This window comes from Vitis riparia, chromosome 6 (genome assembly GCF_004353265.1).
Source record: "Vitis riparia cultivar Riparia Gloire de Montpellier isolate 1030 chromosome 6, EGFV_Vit.rip_1.0, whole genome shotgun sequence".
Classification (NCBI taxonomy): domain Eukaryota; kingdom Viridiplantae; phylum Streptophyta; class Magnoliopsida; order Vitales; family Vitaceae; genus Vitis; species Vitis riparia.
Window position 1 is genome coordinate 4842091 of NC_048436.1, and position 10918 is coordinate 4853008.

The 10918-nt window shown below is 36.5% G+C and overlaps 1 protein-coding gene across 1 annotated transcript; it reads left to right on the forward strand.

Moving 5' to 3' along the window:
• The first annotated feature begins 185 nt into the window (after positions 1-185).
• On the forward strand, positions 186-3961 carry LOC117916321 (F-box protein At4g18380-like). The gene is made up of 2 exons (XM_034832276.1): positions 186-1169; positions 3659-3961. The coding sequence occupies exons 1-2, from the start codon at positions 186-188 to the stop codon at positions 3959-3961; spliced, it is 1287 nt and encodes a 428-aa protein (XP_034688167.1).
• The last annotated feature ends 6957 nt before the right edge of the window (positions 3962-10918 follow it).

The window sequence follows — 10918 nt, forward strand, 5'->3', positions numbered from 1 at the left end:
GTTGACAAGTTACTGTCATGGTATGTTGGATCATTGTTACTTTCACACTTGCAGTTGAATGAGAGTGCTGTCATAATAAATGAACCCTTCTTCTTCCAAATTATCTCTGGACTTATATATATATGGAGGTGGTCAAGAACCGGATCATTTCGATCTATGGTTAATAGCAAAGAATCCAAACATACATGAAGCCGGATCACAATGAAGATGATCATTTTGATGGGCTCTCGGATGAGCTCCTTTCTCTCATTTTCAGCAAGGTCCTAGACGCCGAATCTCTCTGCAGATGCTCCGCGGTGTCCAAGCGTTTTGCTTCCCTTATTCCCCTAGTTGATGCTGTTTTACTTACAATTCCTCCCCCCAAATCCAAACCAAATCGTGGCCTTTTTCTGAATTTTGGTAACAGTCTGCAGGTTACCAACTTCATTGCCAAACTCCTTCAATTCCTTCACCAAATAGTCCTCCCACAATCATCTGTGAGCTTCCACTCCAATGAAGGCTCAATCCATCATTTTTCTAGTGAAGTACTTAAGAATTTCAGTCACATTACAAGTCTCCATATCCAGCTTCCTAGCCATGGAGGCGAGCTGGGAGCAAATGGCACTTTTTCTTTGCTAAAGTGGGAGGCTGAGTTCGGGAAAGAACTGGAGAGCTGCGTGGTACTAGGTGCAACATATTTCCAAAGAAGTAACAAGATTTCAAGAATTCCCAAAAGGCAAGATCGACTTCACGAGTCTAGTTTGGCCACAGATGAGCTGAAGTTGAGGGTCGCATGGATGATATCGTGTTTGTTTGCTGCATCCGCCAGGCATTGCTTGTTGAAACAGATCATTGCAGACAATCCTATGATGCTTCGGAGCTTGGTAATTGAGGATGGGAGTAAACAAGGGAGGCTACGTATGGGGGAAGATCAATTTAAGGAGTTGAGAAAGTGTGTGAACACGCGGCCGCCATTGGAGAGGACTAAGCTTCCAGCTATTTGCATAAAGCTATGGTATGTGCCTCTGTTAGAGCTTCCAGCTTCTGGGTGTGTGATGAAGGGAGCTACACTTATTGTGATTAGGCCACTGAATCAAGTGATGAAGATGAAGAGCGATGGCGATCTGTTGGCAGGTGCTTTTGATGGAGAGGAGGAAGCAGAGGCTCTTTGTGAAGCTGTGAGGGAGATTGTGAAAGAGAAGAAGCCTTACTTGATGGAGATGAATTCATTTTAATTTGTAGGAGTACAAATTTTTCTCTTATCAAATGGAATTTTATGCTTTCTTGTAGTTTATAAACCTGAGTCACAAATGCTTCTTGTGTATTACTTTAAATATTTTATTTTTTTAATTATATTTGATTTTACTAACATGAATAATCACAAAATCCATGAACATCGCCCAAGCAAAGAGGCAGTTGACTTAACCAAAATGGGAGACCCATGATTAATTGGGTTGGTCGTACTATATAAAAATAAGTGCAACCTTTCTCAGCTATACCCACATGGGTTAACTACTTTTTATCACTCAGAAAAGTGTCTTGACTCTTGCCCATAAAGCTAGACCCACAAAACAAAGTAGCCTGATAGCCTGATACTCAAACCCAGTTAATCTTCTCTTGCACCCAGAATCAACTCACAATCCCTTGATAACAATGGAAATAGACAAAACCCACTCCTGCCCATTTATTAGTAATTGCTTAGGCTTGGGCCACTTGGCAAGGTTTGGCAGTGTAGGGAAGGAAGTTGTCTTGTCCCAATTGCATTCATCATTAAATTGAATTAGTGATGAGTCCTCTTTGGCACATGTCCTATTTTAATTTTTAAGAGCAAATATGGTAGGTACAAATCAATTAATAGTAGGTCCCACTATTGAAAAGTAATGTGAACACTTTGCCAATATTTGGATCCACATAAGTATGGGTACAGTTTCAACATGAGGCTCCCATCCAACCTCAAGCCTCTTTGGTTTAAACAATCCTTTTTAATCATCGGATTACGTTTGAGTTAAGTTTTTTTTAATTAAAGTTTAATTTGGATTGAGTTTAAAGTAAGATTTAAACAATGTGAACCTAACATGAATTTGATTTAATATTTTTATAATATTTATAATGTTTCTTATCCTATATAATAATATTCATTTTTTTTAAATATCATTTTATATGATATAAAAATTTATATTTATTCTTTAGTTATTATTTTAAAATTTTATCTTATTTATTTTTTAAATTTTCATATAAATACATTAAAATAAAATAATAAATAGAGTTTAAATTATGCAACCCTCAAACTTAAAAAAATAAGGTTGGATTAGATTTGAGTTAAGTACTTTGGATTAAAATTCAAGTTGGCTTGAGTTCAAGTTGACTATTTCTTTATTTTGATTAGGTTCGGGTTAGTCATCAACCTGATCAAGTTGTACCTTTATACAAAACTGCCAAAAAAATAAAGTAAAAGTAAAAAATATATAATAAAATAAAAATTTTAATGTTTTTTATTTATTTAATATTTTCCTAAAACTATTCAAATAGCATCATCCTGTATCTTAATTTTATTATTTTGTATTTTTATTTTAATATTAATTTTTTTGTATCCCCATCTACCTATCTACATTTTAATATTATCTTCCCTAATAATAATGTATCATCAACACCAAGATGCATCACTTTCCATGGCATTGACAAATTATTATTAGCTTTTGGTACCACATTTTAGCTTACACGTCCGGTTAGATAAGCTTGCCACGCAGACGAATATCCACTTTTCGTTTTAAAACCATGGGTACCAAATCAGACAAAGAAAATTCTTCAATGTCGGCATACATTTTGGGTGTAAAGTCAATATGATCTGTATCATTCATTGCTTTGTTCCTAGGCGTGTATACAAGAACTAGAAGACCACTTCAATGTTTTCAGAACCGGACCGGTCATTGAATCGGAAAAGTTACTGGTTCACGGTTCATCGGTCGGACGGGCGGTTGAACCGCTATCGAACCGGTGACGTCATAAATATATATTTTATTATTTTATATATTATAAAAAATTAAAAAATTAATAAATTCTATGTAAATTATGCTTCTTTTTCAATGCATGCTTTCACATTTTCTCTATGGCATGCGTCAACATACATGTGGTCCAAAAGGGATCAATCTTCATAATTACTCGTATATAATTAATATATGATATCATTATATCATTATTTTACCACTTCTTCATCAAAGGTAAGGTCATTTTTAAAATAAGAATTATTAAAGCATCCTATGCATTCCATCATATTACAAACTAAATCAATTTGCTTTAAGTTACATAAGAATTTCTCATGAATAGGCAATTAATTTGTTTAGTACAAGTTGACAGGATGTTAAACTTTTATGTTGTATTACTTTTTATTTTTAAAAATTAAAATAAGAAGCATATCCAAATCTCACACTATAATCCAAAATTTCTAAAATAATAAAATACCTCAATTTTATAGAAAAATAACGTGACAATCTAGAAAATCCCTCTGCAAATTCACTTCCACGGCGACCATCGCGAGTTGTCTCACATGTGCCAATTTTCAAGAACCCAACAACCTTAACGTTGCAAGCAACCCGCACACATAGCAGCCCATTTTTTGGGCCAACGACTCAAAATCTACTTCTCTCTTTAACACGGATTCCTATTCATATGAAACGAACAGAGCTACGGACCTCACTTGCCTTTACGTCGACGCCAGGGATGCGTCGACGGCAGGCGGAGGAGAGGGGGGAAGCTACCCTTGGTGTCGCGGATCTCTCTTGGTGTCATGGGCCGCCAGCGAGACCTTGTGAGTGTCGCTGCTGCAGGCCGTCGACGAGATCCCTTGGTGTTGCGGGCTGGAGCTAGAGCTGGAGCGGGATCCCTTGCAGCGGCGCAGCCTGGAGATGGAGATCTCCTTTGCTTAAATAGGACTCCAAAACGGCGTCATTTTGATGCTAGAAGCATCGAAACAACGTCGTTTTGATGTTGTTTAAAAAAAAAAATTAAAATCAATTGAATCGGCCGGTTCGTTCGGTTCACCGATTGGACCGCCGATTCGACTGGTCCGACCCCGGTTCGATCCCCATCCAGTCCAAATGAACGGACCGGACCGATCCGGTGATCGGCCGGCGGTCGGACCGGTCGATCCGGTCGGTCCGGTCCCGTTTTTAAAACATTGGACCACTTTGAGTGCCTATCTGATGAAGTCCTTCCTCTCATCTTCAACAGAGTCCTAGACGCCAAATCTCTCTGCAGGTGCTCTACAGTCTCCAAGCGATTTTCTGCCCTTATTCCCCATACTACCATATATGGTTCTTCTTGAATTTTGTCCTCCCAAATCCGTACCCAACCAAGGCTTGTTTGTGGACTTCTTAAAGATTCTTGTCAGACCCCTTTAGTTCCTTCAACAAATAGTGTAACGCCCAAGTTTTTTTTTAAGGGTAATTTAGGAAATTACTAATAATAATTAAATTAGTTAATTAATTAATTTAATAAAGTGGAAGCGAGGTAAAAGTGTAATTTTACGAATAAATACCCTAGGTATAAATTAGAAATTTTATTTCTTCCTGTTCTTTTCTGAATAGAGTTCCTATTCGCAGAATTTCAGAGAACGTAGGTTGGAGTCAGATTTCAGGGTTGAAGAACAGATCTCTATAGGTAAGATTTTAACCCCTAGTTTAATATTTTAGATTCATTGATTAATTTCGAACATATTAGATATATTTTTTTTGGAAAACCCCAAATCTATATTAGGGTTAGATTATTATTTTTTTTTAAATTCGTTTTAATATCAAATAGTGAAATTTTAAGATTTTGATTTATTATTGGAATTGGGGAGATCTTAAGTTTTTTTATTAGGAAAAAAAAAAGATTCCTGTGAAGATTTCGATTTAGATTAGGGTTAGTTTATTTATTTATTTATTTATTTCGTTTTAATATCAAAATAGTGGAAATTTAAGATTTTGATTTATTGTTGGAAATTGGAAATTCTTAAGCTTTTAGGGAAAAAAAAAAAATTGGAAGACGCGTGTGCACACTGTGGAATTGGAGAATGGCTTAAGAATTAAAAAAAAAAAAAAAAAAAAAAAAAAAAAAGAGGGAGGACGCGTGTGCACACTAGAATTGGAGAATGAAAAAAAAAATATATGTATATATATATATATATATATATATATATATATATATTGACAATAATGGATAAAGTTTATGTTTGAAAAAAAAAAAAAAAAAAAAACTAGAGAATAGAAGTTTTAAATAAAAGAAAGTAAAGTTTTTGGTATTATAATTATACTAATGATGAGTATAAGCTAATAAATAGAATAAAATTTAATTAGGAAAATAAATAGTAAATAGTTAAGTTATGAGGCGTTCTTTGACTTAAATTAGAAAAAAAAAATTATAATTAAATAAGGAATAGGATAATTAAATTATTACTTTGTTAATCAGAAATATTAATCTTAATATTTAGAAATTTTAGGATTATCAAATTTATATTTTGAGGTAAATAATAATAGTTGTCTTTTTATTGTGTTAGGTGAGGAGTAGACTTTTCAGGATTATTTTTCCTTCAAGGTCTTTGCATATTTTGAGGTAAGGGAAGTTAATGCAATATTTATAAAATTAAATTATTTTATAAGTTATTTTGAATTGTGGAAAAGAAAATGATATTTTGTTACCATGCATAGATCAAACTGTTTTGCACTAAATATTACGTTGGAATATTTTGTTTATTTATGACACAAAATATGGAGATATTATGTTGTGTAAATTTGAATACTTGAACAAAAACATCACTCTGCTTTATTTGGCCCTTGTCAACGGGATATAATAGTTGACTATTCGGCCCTGTCAACGGGATATAATAGTTGACCTTTACATTTCATGATGGGAATGTAATTGATTTGGACCCCAGCCTCTAAGGGTTTGGTTAGAGGTTACTAGTACTAGTAGTGTTTGGTTCCTTCCACCAGGAACAATTTGAGGCTAGCCACCCATTTGAAAAGTCTCACCTAATTGGGCATTTGATATTTGATAACCAGAGTAATTAAAATTGAATGGATTTGATTGAATCTTATGTGAAAGTGTTTGAATTTGATATGAAAATGGTTGGTTGAATTTTGAATATATTAGTATTTTTGAAACTCTGATATTTGATGAGAAAAAAAAATGATATCTCCTATTTGAAATGAAAATATTTGATCCATGAATTGCATTAATATTCCTTATTGGGCTGTGAGCTCATTCCCAATTGTTGAAAATTTTTCAGGTACTCTTAGTTCGGGTGAGGAGTGATGGCTAGGCTGATGAATGGTCATCATTAGGATTTGACTTAGGATTTTATGTTGGATTTTGTTTAACTTTAGTTATGTTCATTTGGATCTTTTGGTATTTGGAAGCTATTTGGATATTGATCCTTTAAATTTTATGTTAGTTCAAAGTTGAGTTTTGGAGATTTTGAAGTTTGTTTTAATACTTGAATTGTTTAAGTTTGCAATTTTTTTTTTTTGACAATGGATTTTGGATAGTGGATGTTTTAGTGTTGAAATCGAATTTTCAAGATTTTAGATTTTGTTCCGCTACTCTGAACAAGTACTTGGTAATTGGTAACTTCCAATTACAAGATAATTATTTGGGTCAGGTTACACTATAAGCCTTCGGGTTTGGAGTGTGAAATGACCGTCACGCCCTTAGAGTGGGTCTTGGGGCGTGACAGAGTGGTATTAGAGCACTAGGTTTTGATCTTGATGAGAATTTGAATTGATTTAGATTGGGGATAGATGAGTGACGCATTTGTTTAAGTTTTAGTTTCATTTAGTATAAATTCCAATTCTTTCTTTATTTGGAAATTTTCTAATTGGTTCTTTAGTGACTAATTTAGTTATGCCTTATTATTTTAGGACATCATGCCACCAAGAAGAGCAGCTTCTTCACAAAACAGTCAGGCTAATGATGATGTACCTCCAGTTGAGGGTTTGCCTCCTGTGAGTGCAGAAGGGATCTATAGGTATCTTGGGACACTAGCTGGTTTAGTTGAACGCCAAGCTCGAGCTACTGGGACTAATGTTCAGGGACAGTCTTCATCTTCTAGGGGTAGCTCTTTTGATGACTTCAAGAAATTGGGTCCTCATTACTTTTCTGGTGCTACAAATCCCACAAAGGCAGAGGCTTAGATCCTTAAGATGGAGAAATTCTTTGGTGTAATAGATTGCTCTGAGGAGCAAAAAGCCTCTTATGCAACTTTTATGTTAGATAAAGAGTCAGATCATTGGTGGTGTATGACTAGGAGACTTTTGGAGGATCAAGGACCCATAACATGGAGACAATTTAGGGAGGTTTTCTACAAGAAGTATTTCCTTGACAGTGTTAGACGGCAGAAGGTAAGAGAGTTTATTCGTTTGGAACAAGAGGATATGACTGTGGCTCAGTATGAGGCCAAATTTACAGAGTTATCACGTTTTTCCCCACAGTTGATTGCTACAGAGGAGGAAAAGACATTAAAGTTTCAGGATGGATTGAAGCCTTATTTGAAGAACAAGATATCTATTCTAAAGCTTGGTGTCTATTCAGAGGTTGTTGATAGAGCCCTTATAGCAGAGAAAGATAATGAGGAGCTTCATCAGTATAGGGAACAGCAAAGGAAGCGAAATAGGAGTGATGGTGCTCATGGTAATCAAGCACAGCGAAGGTCTACATCAGGAAGAAATCAGAATAAAGGGAAGGCAGCGCAGAATTTAGATGGGGCTTGTCCTACTTATGGTAAGAAGCATGGGGGTAGGCCATGCTATAGAGAGATTGGAGCTTGCTTTGGTTGTGGGAAGCAAGGACATTTGATGAGAGATTGTCCAGAGAATAGGAAGTTCATCACTGGGAAGCCTAAAGAGGAAAATAAGGAGGATAAACAGAAACCCGAAGCCCAAGGACGGGTGTTTGCTATGACTCATTGAGATGCTCAAGCCACTTTTGATGTGGTGACAGGTACTCTCCGAATCCACACCTTATTTGCTAGAGTCTTGATTGATCCTGGATCAACACACTCTTTTGTTTCAGTATCTTTTGCTGGTTTGTTGGGTTTGCCTGTTGCTAGCATGAACTTTGATTTGATTATTGCTACTCCTGTGGGAGATTCTGTTGTGGCCAATAGAATGCTTAGAAATTGTATTGTGATGATTGGTTATAGGGAAATGACAGTTGACTTAGTACTCCTTGACTTTCAGGATTTTGATGTGATTTTAGGGATGGATTGGTTAGCTTCCTACCATGCCTCTGTTGACTATTTTGAGAAAAGGGTGACGTTTAGTATTCCTGGTCAGCCTAAGTTTAGCTTTGAAGGGAAGCATGTGGACAGACCACTACGTATGATCTCAGCCTTGCGAGCTAGTAGCTTGCTCAAGAAGGGTTGCCAAGGATTTTTGGCTAGTGTGATGAGTAATGAAAGTGATTTGAAGTTGGAAGACATACCCATAGTAAGGGAGTATTCTAATGTCTTTCCAGAGGATTTTCTTGGCTTGCCACCAGAGAGAGAGGTGGAGTTCACCATCGATCTGGTACCAGGAACAGGTCCTATGTCTAAGGCCCCATACAGGATGGCACCTGTGGAGCTTAAGGAGTTGAAAGTTCAGCTTCAGGAGTTATTAGACAAGGGTTTTATCAGGCCCAGTGTTTCACCTTGGGGAGCTCCTGTTCTATTTGTGAAAAAGAAGGATGGCTCAATGAGACTTTGCATTGACTATAGGGAGTTGAATAAGATGACAGTGAGGAACAAGTATCCCCTTCCTCGGATTGATGATTTGTTTGATCAGCTACAAGGTGTTTGTGTGTTCTCTAAGATTGATCTTCGGTCTGGTTATCATCAATTAAGGGTTAGAAGTGAAAATGTACCCAAGACTACTTTTCGAACTAGATACGGGCATTATGAGTTTTTGGTTATGCCTTTTGGTTTGACTAATGCACCTGCTGCTTTTATGGACTTAATGAATAAGGTATTCAAGCCCTATCTAGATCAGTTTGTGGTGGTTTTTATAGATGATATCTTGGTATACTCAAGAAGTAGAGAGGAACATGAGGGTCATTTGAGTATTGTATTACAGACCCTTAGAGATAAGCAGTTGTATGCTAAATTGAAGAAATGTGAGTTTTGGTTAGACCGAATTTCTTTCCTTGGGCATGTGGTAAGCAATAATGGCATCTCAGTTGACCTTGGAAAGGTAGATGTTGTAGCTAATTGGAGAAGACCTAGTACTGTGACTGAGATTCGAAGTTTCTTGGGACTTGCTGGTTACTATAGGCGGTTTATAGAAGGGTTCTCTAAGATTGCCCTACCTTTAACTAAGTTGACACAGAAGGGAGTTAAGTTTGAGTGGTCTGATGATTGTGAATGTAGCTTCCAAGAGTTGAAGAATAGATTAGTGTCAGCTCCTATTTTGACTATCCTTTCAGGTTCAGGAGGATTTGTGGTGTATAGTGATGCCTCTCATCAGGGTTTGGGTTGTGTTCTTATGCAGCATGGGAGAGTTGTAGCTTATGCTTCTAGACAGTTGAAGCCTTATGAAAGGAATTACCCTACTCATGATTTAGAGTTAGCTGCTGTGGTTTTTGCACTTAAGATTTGAAGACATTTTCTTTTTGGTGAAACTTGTGAGATATTCATAGATCATAAGAGTTTGAAGTATCTATTTTCCCAAAAGGAGTTGAACATGAGACAGAAAAGATGGATAGAACTACTTAAGGACTATGATTGTATTATTCAGTATCATCCTGGGAAGGCGAATGTTGTAGTTGATGCCTTGAGTAGGAAGTCAGTTGGTTCTCTAGCAGCTATTAGAGGCTATCAAAGGCAGTTACTTGAATAGTTGAGGAGTTTACAAGTCCACTTTCGAGTTATGGGCTTAGGAACACTTGTAGCAAATTTCAGAGTACAACCAAACTTAGTTGGGAGAATTAAGACCCTACAAAAGAATGATTCCCAATTAGTGCAAGTTATAGAGGAAGTTAAGAGGGGCAGTAAGCCTGATTTTGTTTTGTCAAATGATGAGATCTTGAGATTTGGGACTAGACTTTGTGTCCCAAATGATGAAGACTTAAGGAGGGAGCTTTTAGAGGAAGCTCATTGTTCCAAGTTTGCAATCCACCCAGGAGGGACAAAGATGTACAAGGATTTGAGGCAAAACTATTGGTGGTCAGGTATGAAGCGTGATATTGCACAATTTGTGGCTCGGTGTTTAGTGTGTCAACAGGTGAAGGCTGAGCATCAGCAACCAGCAGGGTCTTTACAGCCACTTGCTATTCCTGAGTGGAAGTGGGAGCATATTACCATGGATTTTGTGATAGGATTGCCAAGAACCTTAGGGAGTAATAATGTTATTTGGGTGATTGTTGATCGGTTGACAAAGTCTGCTCACTTTTTGCCTATGAAAGTCAATTTTTCTTTAGATCGTTTAACTTCTCTTTATGTGAAGGAGATTGTGAGAATGCATGGAGTACCAGTTTCTATAGTGCCTGACAGAGATCCTCGTTTCACTTCTAGATTCTGGCATAGTCTACTAAAAGCTTTGGGCACTAAATTGAGTTTTAGTATTGCTTTCCATCCTTAAACTGATGGCCAATCAGAAAGGGTAATTCAGGTTTTGGAAGACTTGTTGAGAACTTGTATTTTTTACCTGCAAGGTAATTGGGATGATCATTTACCTTTAGTAGAGTTTGCCTATAACAATAGTTTTCAAGCTAGCATTGGGATGACACCTTTTGAGGCATTGTATGGTAGAAAATGTCGATCTCCTATCTGCTGGAATGATGTTGGAGAAAGGAAACTTTTAGGGCCTGAACTTGTGCAGTTGACTGTTGAAAAAGTTGTTTTGATTAAAGAAAGATTAAAAGCAGCTCAAAGTAGACATAAGAGTTATGCTGATAATCGTAGGCGAGATTTGGAGTTTGAGGTGGGTGA